The sequence below is a fragment of the Eucalyptus grandis genome, chromosome 6 (genome assembly GCF_016545825.1).
Source record: "Eucalyptus grandis isolate ANBG69807.140 chromosome 6, ASM1654582v1, whole genome shotgun sequence".
Taxonomy (NCBI): Eukaryota; Viridiplantae; Streptophyta; class Magnoliopsida; order Myrtales; family Myrtaceae; genus Eucalyptus; species Eucalyptus grandis.
In genome coordinates, this window is record NC_052617.1 from 56220489 (window position 1) to 56242098 (window position 21610).

The 21610-nt window shown below is 40.2% G+C and overlaps 3 protein-coding genes across 6 annotated transcripts; all 3 read left to right on the forward strand.

Moving 5' to 3' along the window:
- The first annotated feature begins 458 nt into the window (after nucleotides 1–458).
- Nucleotides 459–6228, forward strand: LOC104450965 (histone acetyltransferase of the MYST family 1). The gene is made up of 9 exons (XM_010065703.3): nucleotides 459–828; nucleotides 1483–1571; nucleotides 1651–1710; nucleotides 2089–2298; nucleotides 3110–3178; nucleotides 3565–3726; nucleotides 4466–4559; nucleotides 4774–4916; nucleotides 5699–6228. The coding sequence occupies exons 1-9, from the start codon at nucleotides 516–518 to the stop codon at nucleotides 5900–5902; spliced, it is 1344 nt and encodes a 447-aa protein (XP_010064005.1). The 5' UTR covers nucleotides 459–515; the 3' UTR covers nucleotides 5903–6228.
- Nucleotides 6229–10341: 4113 nt separating this feature from the next.
- On the forward strand, nucleotides 10342–14340 carry LOC104452379 (auxin response factor 17). 2 transcript variants are annotated; one of them, XR_005551708.1, is made up of 3 exons: nucleotides 10342–11622; nucleotides 12602–13347; nucleotides 14100–14340. XR_005551708.1 is itself a non-coding variant. In XM_010066842.3 (2 exons), exons 1-2 carry the CDS (start codon nucleotides 10501–10503, stop codon nucleotides 13259–13261), a joined length of 1782 nt encoding a protein of 593 aa, XP_010065144.3. In that variant the 5' UTR covers nucleotides 10342–10500; the 3' UTR covers nucleotides 13262–14340. The 2 variants fall into 2 exon arrangements, 1 of the variants encoding a protein (XP_010065144.3); XM_010066842.3 differs by having other exon boundaries at nucleotides 12602–14340.
- A 1075-nt stretch (nucleotides 14341–15415) lies between these two features.
- Nucleotides 15416–20502, forward strand: LOC104450966 (uncharacterized protein At4g37920). Of its 3 annotated transcripts, none has more exons than XR_005551709.1 (7): nucleotides 15416–15854; nucleotides 16775–17172; nucleotides 17689–17857; nucleotides 18194–18438; nucleotides 19031–19218; nucleotides 19530–19749; nucleotides 20077–20502. XR_005551709.1 is itself a non-coding variant. In XM_018875837.2 (6 exons), exons 1-6 carry the CDS (start codon nucleotides 15431–15433, stop codon nucleotides 19687–19689), a joined length of 1584 nt encoding a protein of 527 aa, XP_018731382.2. In that variant the 5' UTR covers nucleotides 15416–15430; the 3' UTR covers nucleotides 19690–20040. The 3 variants fall into 3 exon arrangements, 1 of the variants encoding a protein (XP_018731382.2); XR_005551710.1 differs by having other exon boundaries at nucleotides 15606–15854; nucleotides 16768–17172; XM_018875837.2 differs by lacking the exon at nucleotides 20077–20502 and having other exon boundaries at nucleotides 19530–20040.
- The last annotated feature ends 1108 nt before the right edge of the window (nucleotides 20503–21610 follow it).

Genomic DNA, 21610 nt, shown 5'->3' on the forward strand with positions numbered 1-21610 from the left:
TAAAAGACTTTTTCGAGACCTTCCAAAGAAATTGAGCACTTGACAATGTCAAAATCAAACCTACTTCAATGCTTAATGAATACAAATCAGTCAATTTCTTAATCCCTAAGGAAGCCAATTTCATGAGCTCAAAACTTATCAATAGTCCGGTAAGAACTCAACAAGAACATTATTCAATGTCTTATTGTTGCTTGAAGAGTATTAATACTAAATGACAATTTCCTTTTTTTTTTTTCACATGATTTTTCTAGTCATCTTCCTTTCTAGTGAGTGGTAAAAAAATTCTCAAGTTTGCTCAGCGGGGTCTGGGAAGTATTGAAATTCGGTTTTAGAAAAGGGGCCGGGGGGCCATTTCATTTTGGGGGTTATTTGAAAGTATTGAAATTATTGGGGGCCTTTCGCAAGTTGCTAAAGTGACCCCAAAAGTTCCGAGGGGTAAAGCGGTTCCCGAATTATTTAATCCATTTTCGTCCTCATCTAGATCCGACCGAATCGGAGCGCTCTCAGCCAGACCCATGGGTTCGATTGACCCGCCAAAAGCCGAACAGAACGGCACCGCGGCCGCCGCCGTCGCCGATCCCGGCCAGAAGCCCGGCGCCGGAGACGCCATGCCGCCGCCGCCGCCCGTCAAGCACTCCAACGGGACCGCGGCGGAGCCCGATGTTGCGACGAAGAGGAGGAGGATGAGCGTGCTTCCCCTCGAGGTGGGCACGCGCGTGATGTGCCGCTGGCGAGACGGCAAGTATCACCCCGTGAAGGTCATCGAGCGGCGGAAGCTGAATCCCGGAGATCCTAACGACTACGAGTACTATGTTCATTACACGGAATGTGAGAATTCCCATTCTCCTCTGTTTTTAGGGTTTCCGCTGTGGATTGGCGTTCTAATCCTGTGTTTTGAGTTTGATATTCGCGGTCGGAGCAGTGTAAGCGCGAAATTGTTGTTGCGGAAGGACGAGAGTCGTGGAGCAATTCTGAATTAGGGTTTGCTAGCGTTTCGTCTGTTGCGGTTTAATCTTTTTTTGGTCCTGTTGTATCTAATAACGCTGAAAAAGGTCGATCCTTGTATTAAGAAGACCTTTCTAAGGTACTCAGATAGCCTAGGAATAACAATTGACGAGGAAATTGTGGCTATGGCTATGTGACACTAGTTAAGAGCAGCGTATTCAATATTGGAGATGAATCATTTTAAGAGAATTTCTCAGGTTTTAGTTGTATGAGTGGTCGTGGATACTGAAGTGAACAACACCTTAAAATTGTGGAAGAAACTGTCTTTTTGTTAAAAGGTTGTGTTAATACAGATTTTTCTTGCGTGCCAATCTTATTTTGGATGAACTACCTTGTAAAAATTAGTAGAAAGGGAATGGAGGACTGACACCTTATAGTTGTGTTTTTGGGGCAAGCTATTCTAAAAAATTATGTAGCTTTGCGCTGCTGCTTATCGACTTATTGCTTCTTTAATTTATTTGTTATTCTTTTCGACAGTCAACCGGAGGCTCGATGAATGGGTGAAACTTGAACAGCTTGATCTGAATTCTGTAGAGACTGTGGTCGATGAAAAAGTGGAGGACAAGGTAATGTCTAAGCTGCTTAAATTGGGAGAGGTTTCCCTTCTGCTTTCACTGACAACCTTACTTTCCTACGATTTACCAGGTGACGGGGTTAAAAATGACACGTCACCAAAAGCGGAAGATTGATGAGACTCATGTCGAGGTAAGCTGGATGTGGCCTTTCTTATCATGTTTTTTTGACATAGGTTCATTTCTTCCAATTGGGACTGGAAAAGTAAGAAGGTACTGCAGGGAAGCTTGTCAGTACAGATACCCTGCAGTAGGGGATATCAGCTGTCAATAGGGGATATTCTATTATACAACAGGAAAGTCAGTCTATTGTATGTCCAAATGGAGCCTACTGTCTGATACAAATTTTAGAATTCTTACAGAGTGCGCTAAATAGTGCAATAGATGATAGACGAGTGAACATCTGCTTTGAAATGTCAAAGAAGCAATTGAAGTTAAAAATGCATTTGATAGGCTCTTGGCTAACTACCTCACTATTGTGTGATAATCCAAAAATATTTCAAATGAATAGGGGCATGAGGAGCTTGATGCTGCCAGCTTGCGTGAACATGAAGAATTCACCAAAGTGAAGAATATCGCAACCATAGAGCTTGGAAGATACGAGATCGAGACATGGTACTTCTCCCCTTTTCCACCAGAATACAATGATTGTTCGAAGCTCTACTTTTGTGAGTTTTGCCTCAATTTTATGAAGCGCAAGGAACAGCTTCAAAGGCACATGGTGAGCATTTATTTGATGTAGTGCTTCGTTTCTGCAACTTTTTTATTTTTATTTTTGTACCCTGAGGTAGTTATCCAAGGAAGGCCTGATATTGGCTTCATATCTGACAAAATCATTTATGAGCGGCACTTCAGAGCTGTAGTTGTTATAATCTATAATCTGTATGCTATCAGCGAACAAAGGAGAACATCTTTAATTCTTGAACTAGTGAGGAGAGTAAAGTAATGTTAGTTATGTGATATTGAGATGGAAAATTTGGTTTAAAAACTGGTGGGTGGGGAACAATTGTTTTCAAGTCTCAACCTTATCCTCCCTTCTCTCTTTCCTTCTCGCTCCTCCTTCCTCCCTTTTCTCTACTCCCGGCAAAAAATATCGGAAATTTTTGAAAAATGAGGTAAGAAGAAATAAAAGAAAGAATAGGACATCACAAAGAAATAAAAGAAGGAATGTAAAGTTTGTGCTGGAGCTTTATTGAGGTGACTGCAGTTTAGAAGCAGCAGTAACCGTGTATATGACTGGATTATTTGCTTATATATAGGCATTGCATTGTGTGGAATTTATTGGTTTCCCAGTTGAATCGATTCTACATTATGTATTCAGCTCCTTGTTTGTATAGCTTGGTTTTCTCCAGAAGACTACAACATTTTTAGCTTGTCTTTAATCACTGTAGAAGTGCAAATATAGCCTCTGCTTCTACAGTTTTTACAGAGAGGTGTCTTTGCAAGTTTAATCTTTCAAGGTTGTAGCTTTTTGGCTCTCTTTAATGTCCAAGTTCTGAATGATTTTGTTTCTACATTTGAACTATTTGCAGAAGAAGTGTGATCTTAAACATCCCCCTGGAGATGAGATATACAGGAGCGGTACATTGTCAATGTTTGAGGTACACAGTCATTGTTCAGTTGTTGGAGATTATTCGATGTAGTTGTATATGTTTGATTTTTATTTTCTTTGACCTATCCATTGTTTGAGGCATATTATCATCTAGTAGATTCTACTGGCTTTAGCTTGGCCTACGTATTCTTTTATTTTTCCTTTTGTCCGTTTAAGTTGCCCTTACAATTTTCATTTAGTTTTTGGAAACATTTTTGCCATAATTTTTTTTTAAGAGTGTTTTTTATCTTTTGCACTCTTAATTCTTATGAAAAGAAAGTATTTTCACTATCTTATTGTCTAGATGAGATTGTTATTCTAAATATTCTCTTTTGCAATTTTTGTTTCTTAAGTATAATTACCACCCTACCTTGATTATATATCTTTTCGATGCAGGTTGATGGCAAGAAGAATAAGGTTTATGGGCAGAATCTTTGCTATTTGGCAAAACTCTTTCTAGATCACAAGACCCTGTATTATGATGTAGATCTTTTTCTATTTTATGTCTTGTGCGAATGTGATGATCGAGGTTGCCACATGGTTGGATATTTCTCCAAGGTACTAGTTAGAGTTTAGTCAGCTTTCTTAGTATTGCAATGCAACAACTTGATGTTCAAAGCTGATTTATGATTTATGTTACTTATCTTTGAATGCATTTGACTGTGATGTTAGCTGTATGTGGGATTGTTAATTATTATAGGGATTTTGGTATGTCGGCGCATATGCTTGATGAAAGGACTGAGGATATATAGTGCATGTAATCGCATGGTGGTCCTTCAAGTGAATTAAGAATTACTTTAATGCATCTAAAAGCTCCTTTTATGGTAAAAAGTAGAATCTTAGGTAGCCAGGGTCTCTTGAAGTATAACAGATAGACAGTGATTGCTGTATAGGGGAAAATTTTTAGCCTTTCCATTAATTAATGAAGTTGTGATGAGCTTACTTCCGATCAGCTACTTCCTAAATTAACTTGATGCTGATTTTCTTAATTCATAGTTTCTAATGAATGCTCTTGGGTTATTATGAGTATTGGGAAAATGCTGGACAGAGAATGTCTTTTTAATGTTGAAGAGAGAGTTCATTCAGCAGACAGAGTCTATCAAAATTAAGAACTCTTACTAAGCAGTTTTGTGGCTCATGGATAACTAATGCAGCATTGTGTGTCTATCCTTGCTTTTACTTAGCTCACTTGTACATGTCTTGATTATAACTGTCTTATAGCTTTGAGTTCAGCACTTTTTGGCGTACTTAGCTTGGATTTATTCACAATGGTATATGACTATGTTTCCGTATTCAGGAAAAGCATTCCGAGGAATCCTACAATTTGGCTTGCATCCTCACACTCCCACCATATCAGAGGAAAGGCTATGGAAAGTTCTTAATAGCTTTTTGTAAGTTGTTCGTCTCTTATGTGCTTTCCATATCATGTTTTACATATTTTCACTGGCATTAGGATTTTGCTTTTTTTTACCTTCTCTTTTGAGTTTTTCTATTTGATAGAAAAGAAGGGGGGTAGGGGTTTTGTTAAGGAAAGTTGATCTTTGTGCATTATTGATTATGATATTAAGGAACGATATTTTATAATGTTATTTTCACTGTGGACAGCATATGAACTTTCCAAAAAAGAAGGAAAAGTCGGCACACCAGAGAGGCCTCTGTCTGATCTTGGGCTGTTGAGCTACAAAGGATACTGGACAAGGGTTCTGTTGGACATTTTGAAAAAGCATAAAGCAAATATTTCTATCAAGGTAAGGTTCGGTGTTCTGGTCGGGGCATTTATCTTTTATGTTCATGGTAACATTATTCAGTTTTGGGATGGAACATCCATTGTAATCATGAGATGTCACCAGAGAAACGCTACAGTTGGAAAATCATATTAATACTAGGCGTATGCCTGCACGTCGCACAGGGTTTTCTGCAAAATATAATAAAAAGATGACAAAGCATATAATATATGTTACTGCTTAGTGTTTAGAGAAACTAACTTATATATGGATATTAGATGATATTTCATTTTTTTTTTCTACAGCAATATTTTGAATACTCTTTTGTATCTCAACTACGTTCACTTCTTACACTTTTTCAGTCCTGTATAGTTTTTACATACAAAAAAATTGTTAAATGAGGAGTTACAAAATAAAATAATGAAATATTGGAGATAGATAATAATGTACTCATTAATTTGAAATGAGAAAAGAGCTCTAATAATCCATCTCAGCAAAATGGCCAGAAAGTTGTGTAGAGCTCTAATATTACTCCATATGCTTCCTTTTTCATATTGTATATAGTTTCACCATGTAATACCCTCTATTTTGTGATTCTCTATTCTTCTTGTTATATGATAATTCGGAATTGTCTCTTAATGTTCTTTAAAACTCCTGAAGATGGGGAAAGTAGGTAGCGGAATACTTGGTCAGTCTTTCCTGCTATTACATGTAAGGTAGGCATAGGCGTTAGGATCTAAGGTGCCGAGTACTCCAGTGTGGCGGACTAAGAGTCTTCAATTCTTCTCTGTTTACCCCTTCTGCAGGAGCTCAGTGACATGACAGCAATAAAGGCTGATGATATTTTGAACACCCTTCAGAGCCTAGACTTAATTCAGTATAGAAAAGGGCAGCACGTCATATGTGCAGACCCGAAAGTCTTGGATCGTCATCTGAAAGCTGCTGGGCGAGGTGGCCTAGAGGTTGACGTCAGCAAACTGATCTGGACTCCATACAGAGAGCAAGGTTGATATTAACTGGCAAGTTAGGATAGGCATTTCCTTTGGCTTGTATCATTACACAGTTTGTACAAAATGCACAGCTTGTAGTATCTCAGGCGGAATAAGCCTATGTTTCTAAAGTCGCTGACCTCACTGTCCAATACTTTGGCCTTTGATTTGGTAGTTTTGTGGAAAATCATCGACTAGACCGATGGTCAAAGTGGTAATCATGTAATTAAACGCCTTTGTCATTGCTCGGCAGGAACATTAGTTAGTTTCCTGTTGAATTCCTACTCCCTAATGTTTATGAGGTCAAATCTTCTGTTTGATAGAAATGCACTCAGATTTATTTCCAAGTTAGCTGTAGCATCGTATGGCATTTTTCTTCTCAGCTTTATTATGTATCGGAGACCTTGCCAGAACTTGCACAACGAAGTCTCAGCTTGAGTAGGCGAATAATCTTGTCAATCGTTAGGTTGCGGACACGCCGATTAGTTTGACGTGCTCAGAATTTGCAAATGTTGGTAATTCCCAGAGCCGGCTTAATTGTCCTAATATGATTGGTTTTCCCTTCTTCGTCATTCTTTTCTTAGTTTCTAATTTCTGGTTTGGTTCCTTCCTCTCGATCCACTGTTAATCCCTAGTCATGGACGGTCTGGGTTTGGCAGCTAAGGACCACATATCTTGTACGTGAATGAGCTTTACCATCAAATCATTAAGGACATCATCGAGGAACATTGGAAAGACATTACTCGACCAAATTGCGACTTGTGACAACATGTGATCGCTCGCGTACATCACTTTTTCTTTCGGTTTAAGTTTGGATACAGACTGGCGCCATTATCGTGCCCTAGACCGAAGCATGGCAATCTCTTGGCTATTCCTCAATCATGAAGCTGAACAAATCACACCGTTTTCGCTGATTGATCGGAGAATAAGTACGGCATTGTTTTTAGCTGTGTCCGGCATTGTTTTTATTTGTGTCGAGCCTTGCTAACGTGTTGTGAATAATTCTAGAATGCTGTTGTGAATAATTCTAGAATGATTTGACAAAGTTAAAATTCGAATTCGCAAAAGTAAGTTTTGAACTCGGAAGGTAAAGACGCACGTTATCAAGTGGCCGAGCATTTCAAAACTACCCTTACATCTATAATATTTAGTCAAAATTTTGTCTCCATCCATACATTAAAATCCCCGTAACAAAGTGATTTCTTCCTAAACTCTTTTATCTATAATTGAAAAGTATCGATTGATATATCTACAAATAAGTTAAGAGCCATAAGATGAGGAGGTTTAATTGATTAAAAAATGGTGGGAAGATAGTCATCTAAATTTTTCTTATCTATAATTCATCAAAATCTCTCGTAACCAACAAAAATCTTAGTGATTGGTTTACTACAATAATTTGACATGGTTATCTTCTTGTGAGTTGTCTATGCGTGGATAGTTTCGAGAGATAAAGACAATCCAAGAAAGGTGTTCAATTTGTGATTGTACTATTTTAACTAAGGGTGCCAACCAACAACAACTCTAAATCTAATCATCAAATCGAGTTACTCAATATAGTTTTTTTTCGTTTGTCTCGTGGGAAATTATTGATTCAATTTTTTTTTTACTAAAATTAGTTGATGAGGAAAATATTTTCATCATTGAGAATAAATTATATCTAAATAATTCGTAACAGTAAGAATATCTTTTCTTCGTTCACTTTTGCAGACGATATGAGTAATAATTATTGGGAAAATATATTCCATTAAATTTTCACAAAATAAGTGGTATCCCCACGTCTTTGTCACGTTTCTTTTTTAATTTTTTGGGGGTATGGGTTTTGTATCATTGAATGAATTGACCCGCGAGTCAATCATTCTGAATGAACTTCTTTTCTTTTCTTTATATCCCTTGTCGCCATTTTTTTTTTTTTTTTTCGAAAAATGATGAAGTGGTGAAGAAAAAAAAAAAGAAACAGAACAAAAAAAGCAAAAGGGCACCGAACGAAAAAGGCAAAACATAAAAGTCGTTGTCTGCACTCAACCGATCCCGACACTATCTCCACTCTTCTAACTTATTCCCCTCCCCACCCCTCCTTCTAGAAATTCGCTCTAACAAACGAACCTCCTTTTTTTTTTTCCACGTCACAAATTCGTCCTCGCGTCTTATCCCTAATTTTTCTTTTGTTCCGGACACTTATTTCGGGAAAAAGGAGAAAGGAAAGGAGAAAATTATTAAAAAAAAAAAACATTATAGCACTTCCGAGGCACGGCAACCGACACGTGTACGCTTTCCACGGATAGCCTCGACGGTCCATGGCTTCCAGAGGCTACCGACTGTCCGATGTTGCTCCTCTACAGTCACCAATGATCTGATCTAGGGGGGCATTTTGATCGTTTTCATATGGTTCAACCGGTTTTCTCGAGTTAGACGGGTCAAGGTCTATTTTGAATTTCCTTGCTTGAGGGAAAATATTTTTTCTCAATGTTACCGACTTTCACGAGAAAATGTAATGGCATAGTAGGTTAAATGGTATCATTTTGCGTGCTCTGAAAGAATTTTAGGTGCTTCGAACCAGTCAAAAATCAAATTTTAAACTTGAAAGATTTTATAAGAAAAAAACATTGCGTGGATAGTTCATGAATTTTAACTCAATACATAATATGATTTATGAACTTTAAACCAAGGCACAAGTCACCCCAAAATTTTAAATTATTTAACATAATTCATGAACTTTTAATAAATATTCAATTTTGTCTAAGAATTATATATTAGAAAGGACAATTTCGAACACCTACATATATTAAAAATTTAGGAATTATATTACTTATTAAGATAAAATTTAATGATCGTATTAAATAAATTAAAAATTCGAGATTACCGTACGTATTGGATTAAACTTCACGAATAATTTATATTATAGGTAAAAGCAAGAGATGAGAAGCAGCTGCGTGGACGAATCATCTGCGCAAATAAAAGAACTCCCGAAAATCGGTAACGAAATTCTAGAAAGGAAAATCGCGGGGGGGCGTGATCGGGGGTTACGCTCGGCGCTGCCGCACGCGCGTGGTGCTGGCGAGAGATCCTGCCGTAACCGTCCGATCGCTCTGACCCCCGAGGGGCGTTGGGTCATTTCGGCGGGGGGTGTTCCCCCGAAGGTGGGCAGTCAAAAATCTGACTTTTTACCCGCTCCGGCAGTTATGGTTTTGCCCTTTTGGGGAGGTGACTGGCTTGGCGCAGTGCGCACAGTGCAGTTTCCCCCACAAAAAAGGAAAATTGTCATTAGTAATTAATCAACGGTTAATTAGGAAATTAAAATGTTTATATGTATGTATTTATGTTTCATTGTGAAAGCCCTCTTGTTTCCCCCTCTTTGATTTCGTTAATTGTATTAGTAGATTTTAATTTGTAGCATTTACCTCGGGAAATGAAAATGTGGGTGATTTTGGCGATTCGAAATAAATGTTTCCGAAAACGTAATCTATCCTGTCAAGATTTACATGCAGTTGATGAGATTTGAATAAATATTCTCCTGCTTTTGAATTGGAACTTTTTGGACACTTCCGTACTTTTGTTGTAGAAAAAGGAGGGGAGGATTTAAATGAGTTTGAGTTCTAATTCTTTTGTACATCCATTTGCGTTAGATACTGCATGAGTTATTTATGGCTCTGTTAAAAAAACTGTCTAGCTATATCCATGCTCTTTAGGTCTTAACAATCGTTTAGATCCACTGAACATCTGATCTATATTGGATGCTCATTCACTGCATAGGCGATCTATTGTGTTGGAGCGACTTGCGAAGTGACTGCTCGGTTGGCAATGTCCTCATTTACATAAATTTTTAGACGTTCTAATTGCTAGAAATCCGGACATAATCGATCCTCGACGATAAGGAACACACAACCCTAATAAATTGACTTGGCTTGCTCCAATCATTTGTTGGGTACATCATTACTCATCACGAAGGTAATGAAAATTTATAAAATAAAAGGTAAAGTTTCTCTCCTTGCACAATCAATCCTGAAAAAAAGAAAAAAACAACAAATATGTCATAAATTGTTAAAGTCACAATAGAATAGACTTATATGATCAATATAAAAGGGAAATTACCTAAAATATCTCCTCAAGAGAAATTTGAGTCACTCGATATTTTGGCAATTTGGACAATATTTTTTAAAATTACAATCGAGATGATATGTCATGATCTCGAACGAATATGATTGGACTAGAAAGCTTACACGAAAAAAGTAGTAAGAAAATAAAGGAGGGGTTGGAGATTTAGCTCAAGCGAGCGAAAATCGAGGGGAGGCAGTTGGGCGACACGCGCCGTATCCCGCAAGTAGCCCTCCCCACTTCTCCCGCTCCCTGACTCAGATGTGGGAAAGGGGAGTTATGCTGTCAGTGGCAAATGGTGTAATTACGGGGCGAATCGGAGGGTACATATGCCGCCCGCTTCGCTCCGCCCTGTCCTCCGACCCCCATACGTCTCTCTCTCTCTCTCTCTGTTTCTCTCACTAACCGAGCAGAGTGTCCGATTGAGAGCTCGTAGAGAGAGAGAGAGAGCTTCGAATTCGAAACTCTCTCTTACATGTCAAAGCAAAACCCTCGTCCCCGAATCCTCCTCCCCGCCGAAACCCTAAATGCCTTCCTCCTCCTCCTCCTCGTCCTCCGCCGCTGCCGCCGCCGCCGCCGCCGCCCCTGCTGCCGCCGCCGGCGCCGCCGCGCGCGAGCTCCGCTCGGTGGACCCCGCCGTCTGGCGCGCGTGCGCCGGCGCGTGCGTCCAGATCCCCCCCGCCAACTCCCGCGTCTACTACTTCCCCCAGGGCCACCTCGAACAATCGCCGGCGGCGGCGGCGGCGGCTCCGGCGCCGATCCTCTCCCCGCTCGCCGTCTCGCGGACCTTCGTGCCGTGCCTCGTCGGGGCTGTTCACTACTTCGCGGATCCCCTCACCGACGAGGTCATCGCCAAGTTCCTCCTCCGGCCCGTGGTGCACCCCGGCGCGCCTCTGCAGCCGGAGAGCCCGGCCCGCGCCGGCAATGAGCCGGAGGAGAAGATCGTGTCCTTCGCCAAGACGCTGACGCCGTCGGACGCGAACAACGGGGGAGGGTTCTCGGTCCCTAGGTTCTGCGCAGATACGATATTTCCTCCGTTGGATTTCAACGCGGATCCTCCGGTGCAGTTGCTCTCGGTGAGGGACGTCCACGGCGCCGTGTGGAACTTCCGGCACATCTACAGGGGCACGCCACGGCGGCATTTGCTGACCACCGGGTGGAGCAAGTTCGTCAACAATAAGAAACTCGTGGCCGGCGATTCGGTGGTGTTCATGAAGAACTCGAAGGGCGACATGTTCGTCGGGATACGGAGGGCTGTCAGGAACAGCGGCGTGGATTGCGCCAGGTGGAGGGAGCAGATTGGCGGCGGAAGGCTGAAGGTAGAGGAGGAGAGTGGTCTGAGGGATGGATTTTCGAGGAATGGCCGGGGGAGGGTGTCTATGGAGGTGGTGGTGAATGCAGTGGAGACGGCGGCGCGGGGATTGCCGTTCGAGGTGGTTTATTACCCGAGGGCAGAGTCCTCGGACTTCGTTGTGAAGGCGGAGAGGGTGGAGGAGGCGCTGAAGTCGCTTTGGACGGCCGGGATGAGAATCAAGATGGCTGTAGAGGCCGAGGACTGCTCCAGGATGACGTGGCACCACGGGGTGATTTCCTCCGTCGGTGTCAACGAGAATGGACTGTGGCGGGGTTCGCCATGGCGGATGCTTCAGGTATGTAGAGTCATCACTGTTGTTTCCGTGATTTTGTACGGATAATCTGTACTTTCAGGCCATCTGCCCGCATGACCCGTCTTCCTTTTGAGTTTGTGCCATGATTTGCCTTACAATTGGTAAGGCATTTAATGTACATATCTGAACTTCTCATTAAAACATGATGTGTTAATTTTCTGAGATTGAAATGCATTAAAACATGATGCGTTCTGTTTTAGATTGGAATGCTAAGTCTTTAAGGTTCTGGAAATTGGTCTCTTGTAGTCATGAGTTTGCCTTCTTTAGACTCCAGACTCTTCTGTGGCTCTTACCTTAACAGTCTACTTAATTTGGGCATCCTTGATTCTGCATCACCATCTGCAACCAAATTATGACAGCAGTTCTGTAGATTCTTTTCCCCACTAAATATGTTGAAATAGGTATGTTTTGTTAAAGTAGTATGATAGTTTAATTGCTGGCATTACCTTGAATGAGCTATTGTATGTGGTTAGTTGTCTTTTTTCAGTGCATGAATGTTATATTTCTGTTTTCTGGTACTGTTGTATCTTTTTTGAAACTAGTCAGACCACTGAAACTATTTGTCACTGAGTTTCATATCTGGTTTGGCCTCTTGATGTCCTCCAGTCTCTCGTTTGTCTTTAATCATGCAGATATTAACCAAAAAAAAGAAAAAAACATAAAAGTTAAAATTAATTTGGGGTCAGAAAACTCTGTTACCAAAACAATGTTAGAACATAGATGTGGTCTAGTGCCTAAAGCATACAGTTTCTTAAGTTTTCAGTCATTTTGTATGTGGACATATAGTTAAAGTATTAATATCATTGGTTAATAGATCTCTCTGTAGTGGTTCCCCTGCTATTGCTGATGAGCATCATGGTAGAAACAGTAGCATTAGACACAAGTGTTATTCTTATTCAACAAAATATGGAGGTGCTATCCAGAAAACGAATCTGTTAAGTTACCGATTGTTCTGTTGTAGGTTACATGGGATGAACCTGAAGCTATGCAGGATAAGAGGTCAGTGAACCCTTGGCAGGTCGAATCCATCGGACCTGGATCGCCCCTTGATTCGGTGTATCCTCCGGTGAAGAAATTGAGAGTTCCTCTCAGATCTGCTTTGGGAACTGAAGGAGAATCCGGTCACTTTTTCGATATGGCTGGATTTACTAATCCTATGGTGCCCTACAGTTCATCATTTTTCAACTATAACACTCCCATTGGCATGCAGGGAGCCAGGCAAGATGCGTCTAGAGCATTTGGTTTAGTGAACTATGTGGATGAAAATCCCCCTATGTACACCTGTAATATCTTTGGCAACAATGTGGTGCCAAAGCCAAAACCTATCTGCACTGATCTCAATATTGGCAGTTCAGCCTCTGAAACCTTATCAACTGATAGCCCTAGTAGTTGGCATTCCTTTGGCTTAGAAATTTCTGGAAATCAGCAATGCAATACTTCAAAGATTGGTGGTGTTTCTTCCATCCAGCTATTTGGTAAGACTATTCATGCGATGAAGCCTGCTGAAAGCAATTTAGATGGTGTTGTTAGCCCATCAGATGATGGCTCCAAAAGGCCTGGTGAAGCTGGATATGTGAGCATACCACCAGATCTTTCTTTGACCTGCCTGAAGGCACGGTGACCCTTGTCAAAGAGCCTCAGTCGTTAGGACCTTTCTTCTTTGAGTGTGAGGTTCAGGCTATGGGTTGCAGATATATAGTTGTACAGGTATGCTCTCTCCAATATATATACCCTGCTTATTTCATTCAGCAACAGAGAAATTTATGTGACTGAATGATTGATAAGGTACCTCCTCCAATTGTTAAAAGATTTGGAGTTCTTATGTTAATTTTCCCAGTATCATAAGTGGAGATAGGAAATGGACTGGAAGTTTAGCTAGAGCTGCTAGCTATTTTCGTTTTAGACAGCAGTGTTTACTTTGGCTACCTGTAATATACCACAACTAATGAGTTAAGAGAGGGTAGATGCTGGAAATAAACTAGTACCTTTTTTCTGTTTATTGGTGATTAGTCCTTTGCCTTTACACCCTAGATGTGATTTTGCACAAAGCCCACGGTGAACTATGTCATAGTGAAACTACCAGAACTGCACTATGGATAAGATTTTCTGTTGAAATGCACGTAGACCTCAAGCATGACATATTTGACTTCTTATTCTGTAGCTTGGTACTGGCAAAAAGGGGAAAATGAAATAAAAAAGAAACCTGCAGCCTGGCGTCACATTTATTGGTACAGCTAGCATACACAAGCAATTGAATATGTTTATAGCATCAAATTAATTCAAAGTACACAGGCTTTTGACCTCGAGCATACGCCCTTCATTTTGGGTGGTAAAATGTCTGTTGAGCTAACAATTTCACGTGATAGGCGTCGTATATTTCTCTGTGTCATTATTGTGAGGTTATAATTGATCATCTCCACTCCATTCAAGTTTCTGTGACTCCATTTGCTTGTTGGCAGGTATCTTTTCAGGAACTCTGACTCGACCAGCGAATTTTGTCGTGGGGGAAGCAGAAGCCCATCCTCTTGCTTTAGGTAGTTAAAAAAACTCCATGACACTCTCATCGGACGATTGCAAAGTCTTAGTGTAAAGCTCCGTGCGGTTATGTTGGTTTTCCAGACATTTTATATCTGCTGATAGACTGTTGTTTGATGTTTTTCCAATCAACTGTTCAAAGCTGCCATTGCATTGTTTGCTCATGATCTCCTTTTTGCTGTCCTCTTTACAATAGTTTTTGAATACGGATTTGCAGACTGACCTTGCCATGCACAGGCATTTCTATGGTCTCTCGAGCAACCGGTCTCTCCGGTCCTAATTAATCATGTGGTCATTGGGTACGACACCTTATATTGGAATAACGACCAGGTGAACATGGCTAAATGCACCGTGACGGGGAATTGGTTCCTTGAGCATCTATAAAGAAACCCCCGCCATGCCAATTTGTTTTTTTGCATGAGCTTTTCCTAAGAAAACATTGATGCAGCTCTTTCTTCCTCTATACGCCATACACTTAGATCTTATGCCTAGTTTGGGAGAGGAAAATCAGCCTTAAAGTTGGAGCGAGTTTCCCATTAATAGTCGAATTTAAGATATTATGAAATAGGCGTTAATGTTTAGATTTACAATTTATCCTCTTTTGTGAGGATTTAATTTCTTTTTATAGAAACGCATGCGAGAAGCAGAAATTCTCTTATGTAAACTCTTGGAAAAGCACTTCCAAGAACTGCCCTGATTTTTCATCATGAAACGGTGTTTAGAGAATAACATAAAAAATTAGAATATAGTTGTATACACATACATATATATATATATATATAATATAAGCATTAAGGTTTACTGATGATTCATTTATTTCGTGGAAACAAAAACGATTTCAAAAATGCTTTTCTAAAAATGACTGTTTGCATCATTTGTAATGGAAAATTGTTTTCATTGTCAATGACAATTTCTATCTAGTTTATTTATTTATTTTTACTAGTGATACGAGTGATCATTTATGAGTAAATATTTTCTGAGTTATTCATTTTTCGTGAAAAAAAACGTATTTTATATATCAATTTAACCTCTTTGTTAGGAAGTTGCCATGTCTTTCCATCACGAAACGGAGTCTAAAAAGGAATAAATCGGAGAATAGCAACATAATAATTGAATAAACTAGAGTGCGATGGACCGGATCAAAAAACCGAACTGGAGGTTAAACGATTTTAGCTAGTTATCAAAAAATCGATTAGACAGGCCGGGTCCGATGCGGTGTCCGAAACTCTGCCCGAAAGAAAAACGAAGCGGTCCAATGGCGAAACCGAAAGGAGCGGGCCGATTCGATGAGGCCGGTTCGGGTTCTGGGCCCCCCGGGCCATCTTTTTCGAGCCCTCCTTCTCAGCTTCCATCCCATTCAAACGACTGCGGGTTCAGCTGCGGAGCGTCTTCTCGGAGGTCGAAGCCTTTTCGAGAGCGAATCCATGGCGGCTTCCATCTCCACCTCCGGCTACCACGCTCTCTTCCTTCCCCTCCCTCGCCTCTCCGCTTCGAAACCGTCCAGAACCATGGATTCCTCCGGCTCCCTCTCCACGGTCCGGGGCGGTTCGACCCTCGCCGGAGCGCGCGCGCGCGCAGGGTTCCCGTTCCCCCAGTCGCGCCGCCCGATTCGAGCGAGCGTGAGCAGGCAGCGTCGCGGACCGTCTCTCGCTTCTTCCCGTGGCGCCACCGAGTCGTTCGTATGCTCCTTCTTCTCTTTGCCCTGCTGCTTCGTATGTCAGGCTTGGTCGTGATTGATGCGTTGCTGTCCTGTTTTGCGATGAGACTTTGGGCTCCGGTGCATATGAATTGCTAGCGATTCTGTTGGTTGTTTTGTGACGCTTTGAGTCTCGGGAAGCGTCGCGATAGTTCTAGTTAACAATTCAGGGGTCTATAGAAGTACGCTCTGACTTTTTGTAATATGGGACTTCGCTGTAGAGAATTGAACTGGCTAATTCTTGGAATGGTTTCTGTCATTTGCAGTTCTTGTTTTTTGATTTCTTCAATTCGATATATCTGCACCGATCATTTGGAGTGGCTATCAGTCTACCTATGAACTAGCTGTCTTTGTTTATCTACTTCTCCTTCCAGTTTGACACTTGCACGCCGTTTGAGATGCCTAAAATTCTCAACTTTTAATGCGAATACTGCTTTTTAGATGTAGGGAAGTGGATGGTAGTAGGAGGGAAGTACTTCCCTCATGACTATTTTCATATTTGTATCTTGAAGCGAGAGCATTGAAGTGAAATACAACTGTAACATTCCCAAAGTATAAAGTGCAGCGCAAAGCTCCCGTTTGAGTACAAAATCATTTTAATTCTCTTCATTTGTTTTGATGCGTGTCTTCACTTACAGCCAACAAACAACGGATGAAAGTTCCACTTTCCCATCAACAGCTGTTTCCCTTTGATTGATTTCCTTGATAATGTGGAGAAAGCTTGAGTCACCCTGTTTCCTTTCTCTTTGATGCCTTGCTGTTTTTTGATGTCACATATATTTTTCCAGTTGATTAGTGGTGATTGTCCTCTTTTTGAAGTTGCAACAGAGATTCAGTTGCAGATTGAGAAAAAGGAAGAATGATTTACTATTTTTGACTAAAAGCTTTTGGAAAAGTTCTCAGGAAGCCAAATGCTGGCCGATCCTGTCAGATGCCAGAACTTCTTTCTTGCTGCTATGGCTGATGATACAACTGTTGTGCCGGAAAGATCAACATTACATGACATGCCTGAATCTGAAGATAGTGACAATAACCCCGCAGCCACTGATGGAAATGAAAAGGATAATAGTAGTGATCTGAGCTTGGATGACAATAAAATGCTTCGTGTATGTGACAAGCTGATAGAGGTTTTCTTGGTTGATAAGCCCACTCCTACTGACTGGAGAAGATTATTAGCTTTTAGTAAGGAATGGAGCGATATCCGTCCTCATTTCTTCAGACGTTGTCAAGAGCGAGCCGACAACGAAGACAATCCAGGGATGAAACATAAGCTGCTTCGGCTTGGTCGGAAGCTCAAAGAGGTGGCCTTTGCAATTCGTTATCTGAACACTACATTAGATATGAGAGTTTTCATTTCAAAAGGTTATACATGTTCACTAGATTTACGATTTTAAAGGAATGAAAGTTAGCCTGCACCTTGTATCCTTTGTATTGCAGCTTCAAATGTCATACTGATGGAATGTTGCATGTCTTGATTACTTTGCTGTGGTCCATCTCTTAAACTATCGCCTTTCCCTAAAAAAATTTGGCACTACTTGCTAGTTTGGACTTCTCGAAAGTAAAAAGGCAATTTTCTTGCTTTCTTGCCAAAATTTAGAATTGCTCAAATTTTAAGAAATTATGAAAATCTTATATGTCAATCTGTATGTCCCTATCGTATATTGTGAAATTTCAGGTGCTTAAAAATGAAAGAAAAGTCAAAGTGTGTGGACTGTAAAGTTTGAACAAAGTAAAAAGTAAAAAGTAAATGTCACTGAATCAGACCCTTAACTGTTTCTGACTCTACTTGGTGGATTCCCTTGGGCTTTTCTCTGCAGGTAGATGAAGACGTGCAAAGACATGATGAGCTTCTTGAAGTGATAAGAACTGCTCCATCAGAGATAAATGAGGTTGTTGCGAGACGCCGGAAAGATTTTACTAAAGAATTTTTCGTACATGTTCACACTGTAGCTGAATCCTACTATGACAACCCATCTGAGCAAAATGGTGAGACTTAATACTTTTTATTTAACCTGCTCGTGATTGATTAATGTGGTGGATTATAATCTCCATTGCTTAATGTATCCAATATGAAGAAATGGCAGTCAGTTTCAGCTAACTGTCAACAATGCACCCCTAAATTTATGCATGCCAAGTTGTTCTATGTGTTTTTGTGATGCACCTGCTGATGGCAAATCTAGTAATTGGTGTACACCGTGCTATGTAAACAAAGTACCTTCATGGTGACTGAATCGTATGGAAATCTCACAATTTTAAGCCCTGAAGTGGACCTGTGTTCCACTTTGAGCATTGACAAGATCTCTTTTGCTTTCTGTATGATAGCTGTTGCGAAGCTTGGGAACATGTGTTTGGCTGCAGTACAAGCTTACGATACTGCAACTGAAAGCATTGAAGCACTCAATACAGCAGAGTTGAAGTTTCAAGATATTATCAACTCTCCCTCTTTAGATGCTGCTTGTAAAAAAATAGACAATCTAGCAGCAAAAAATGAACTCGATTCAGCATTGGTGTTGATGATTACAAAAGCATGGTCAGCAGCCAAGGAATCGAACATGATGAAGGATGAGGTACAACAGTTCTTAATCTAACTTTTTATCTACTGTCACTTAATTGAGAATGCGCTTGTGTATCAAAAGTGGCATCTAGGAGGAAGGGATGAGGAAAAGAAACTTGATTATGGGAACTAGGGGAAACCAGAGGATCTATTCCATGATGAGTTCAGTTATTGTAGTTCTTTCATCTATTTTACTAAAACCTAATGGTAATTAATGATACTAAATTCGACTGTCAGTATCAATATAGCAGTTTTTTAGTGAACACTTCATGGTCCTAGGCTAATGGCAGTTGATTTAGTTGTTCATAATGCTCTTTTACTATACATTTTGATAGGTTGATGCATTCCACTCTTTTTCGGGTAAAAACCAGGGAAAGTTTCTTTCTTTTTTCCCGCTTTGTTTCACTGATTTTAAATACACAAATGGGTGTCCTGCAGTTGAATTTACTTTTCCATATCTTGTTATGGATTAAAGCTGCAGTCCCTCAACTTCAAGTCTATGAAATGCTGCCCCCAAATCCTGTCTCATCCAACAGTTCGGGATGAGTTCAGGGGAATTTTTGAAAATGCTTGTTTAGTTGGTCGTGGTTTCTTCTTTATTCCAGGTCAAGGATATACTGTATCATTTGTACGTGAGTGCAAGAGGCAACCTTCAAAGGCTGATGCCAAAAGAGATAAGGATATTGAAGTACCTTCTCACCATTGAGGATCCCGAGCAGAAAGCTTCTGCCTTGAAAGACGCATTTACCCCCGGAGAAGAACTTGAAGGGAATGATATAGACTGCCTCTACACGTATGTACAGGAAGTATTCCTTGTCTATTGGTCAAGCCATGAACTGCATGTTGGTCAAATGTATTGCATGGGCATTGTGAGTTTAAATGGGAAATGAGATTAAGTGAGTAAAACCAACAGAAATGTCTAGGAAAAGGAGAGGAAACTATAAAAAGAAATCATTGAGGGATGGACCATTGTAACTTGGGTGCCATTTTGCTGTGGCATATTCCAACTAATTGAAGAACTGCCCCTGATTCTTTTACTGTAAAAACTGAAGGCCAGTTATTTTTCGTTAGATGCGTCATAATTGTTTCATTTCCAATCTGCAGGACTCCAGAGAAGCTTCACACGTGGATAAGGACAGTGATAGATGCATACCATTTCAGTCGGGAAGGTACTCTTATCAAGGAAGCTAGGGATTTGATGAACCCGAAAATCATTGAGAAGTTAAAGGAACTGAAGAAGCTAGTCGAAGACCAATACATGTGAATCTCAAGGATGAGTCTCTTATTGCAGATGCTGATCCAGCAGTGGTCATATTGAACCAAGGTCGCTTAGTTTCTCGGACTGTATTCTTTATCTTTTGATATTGCTTTACGGTGTATAATCACATCCTATCCTGAAAGAATCATGTCCATAAAGCTTCACCTGTCCCATCCTGAATGAATCATGTCCATAAAGGTTCACCGCATTAGATGCTGATAGGTTCAACATTTTGTTCTACGATTTTGTCATATGCAGTGTTTGCGGATTTGTATCCTCTGTATCTGTACATACCACTGTATAACTTGCAAGCTAGGGGGTGTAAAAATGTTTGGAATTGTTCCCGCTCCACTCTCACCCAAGGAACTTGATTGTTTGCTTCTCGATCTGTAGATGCTGCTGCCCTTGAAGCAATGGAGGCTCTTCTTTGATTAACTTTCTGGGGGATTTGAAGTGGGCTAAGATGAAGCAATATGCAGTCAACATAATCGGGTTCTGAGATGCACAGAAAACGTGCTTTTCGATTTTGCAGGTTATGTTTTATTTAAATGAATTGGAACAGGCGGAACTCTCAGTTGGACCATTGTTCAGCAGCTTCATTAGCTTGTCATATACCCGAAGCGTATCTAATGTCCTGCGGCATCACGGTCGGCCTTGTGGTCGTGATTCGTGAGAGTTCATCATGGTAGCTGCTCTTTCATCTAAACTTCATCTTCCTAATCTCTCGCGTTCCATGTATTGAAAGAGAAATATGCAGGAATTAGTTTCTTTCCGAACCCTTCATTGCAAAATATATATGATGAAGTAATGATTTGTTCACATTGTCAATGTTAACTCAATTTTGTTTCCGAGGTTTCCGAGAAAACTTAACGAATATGGAAAGTCCTTTTTTCGATGCGTGAAAATATCAAAAATTTATTTGTAGAAAATTCTTCTACTCTAAACGGAAGACTTCGGTGATGATTTATGTAAAATATATGCCTACTTTGGGTTTCAACAAGAAAAAGGCGCCTTACTCCTTGTCGCACGTACTGTGCACTCAATTTTCTAGTCTGAGGACTCAGCAAAATTAATTCTAGAGAAAGCTCTAAATAAGAGTTTGGAGTGCTATCATTTTCTCATTTTCTCAAATAAGAGCTCAAAGTGAATTTGATTTCAAGTAAGGAATCGAAGTGTCCTTGTTTTCTCAAATAAGAGTTTAAAATGATCATATCAATCTAAAAAAGAGCCTAACTTTATTGCGCAAAGAGCATTTTTGTCTTTTACCTTTTCATACTAAAATAAAATTTCCTCATATATTATTTGTTTTTGTTTTTCATTTATTTTTCCTTTTTCCTCTTCTCTCCAATGGTCATGGCGAAGGTTACCAAACTTAGGTAGGGCCCACCTTTGCCAATGTCGGTCAAGGATTGCCTTCAGTGCCTTTGCCGGTGTTGGGCAAGGGTCGTCCTCGCCCTTGCCCTGCCTAGGGCAGCTCTCGCCTGAGGTTAGCGACCTTCGTCAACCATTGACAAGGAGCAGCGATGTTTGATGGAAGGAAGAGGAAAAAATAAAAAATAAAAAGTAAAGGAAAAATAAAATTATATATATAATTATAATTATGATTTTTTGACTAAAATACTCCTTCGATGATCAAGATAATCATTAGCCGGTCAAAAGTCCTTATTTGAGACGATTTGACCACTTTAAACCTTTATTTGAGATTGATATGGGCAGTTTAGGTCATTATTTAAAACAATATTCACTTTGGATCATTATTTAAGAAACTGATAATACTTCATGCTCTCATTAGAAAATTTCACTTAATTCTATCATGCTTTGGTAAAATATATCGATATCCTTCTCCGTGTTGGTAGTTTTCATTTAATTTGCTAAGGGTCAAAAAGATTGTTAGAAAGAAAAGGAAACCGTTAACTTTTTCATTCTT

Bases quoted from the DNA above. Each gene is read 5' to 3' on its own strand.
- LOC104450965 (XM_010065703.3), top strand. From the start codon at position 516: ATGGGTTCGATTGACCCGCCAAAAGCCGAACAGAACGGCACCGCGGCC. The intron at 1,572-1,650 runs GTAATGTCTAAG...ACGATTTACCAG, and splicing joins ATGAAAAAGTGGAGGACAAG to GTGACGGGGTTAAAAATGAC. The intron at 4,917-5,698 runs GTAAGGTTCGGT...CCCCTTCTGCAG, and splicing joins AAGCAAATATTTCTATCAAG to GAGCTCAGTGACATGACAGC.
- LOC104452379 (XM_010066842.3), top strand. From the start codon at position 10,501: ATGCCTTCCTCCTCCTCCTCCTCGTCCTCCGCCGCTGCCGCCGCCGCC. The intron at 11,623-12,601 runs GTATGTAGAGTC...GTTCTGTTGTAG, and splicing joins CGCCATGGCGGATGCTTCAG to GTTACATGGGATGAACCTGA.
- LOC104450966 (XM_018875837.2), top strand. From the start codon at position 15,431: ATGGCGAAACCGAAAGGAGCGGGCCGATTCGATGAGGCCGGTTCGGGT. The intron at 15,855-16,774 runs GTATGCTCCTTC...AAAAGTTCTCAG, and splicing joins GTGGCGCCACCGAGTCGTTC to GAAGCCAAATGCTGGCCGAT. The intron at 17,858-18,193 runs GTGAGACTTAAT...TCTGTATGATAG, and splicing joins CAACCCATCTGAGCAAAATG to CTGTTGCGAAGCTTGGGAAC.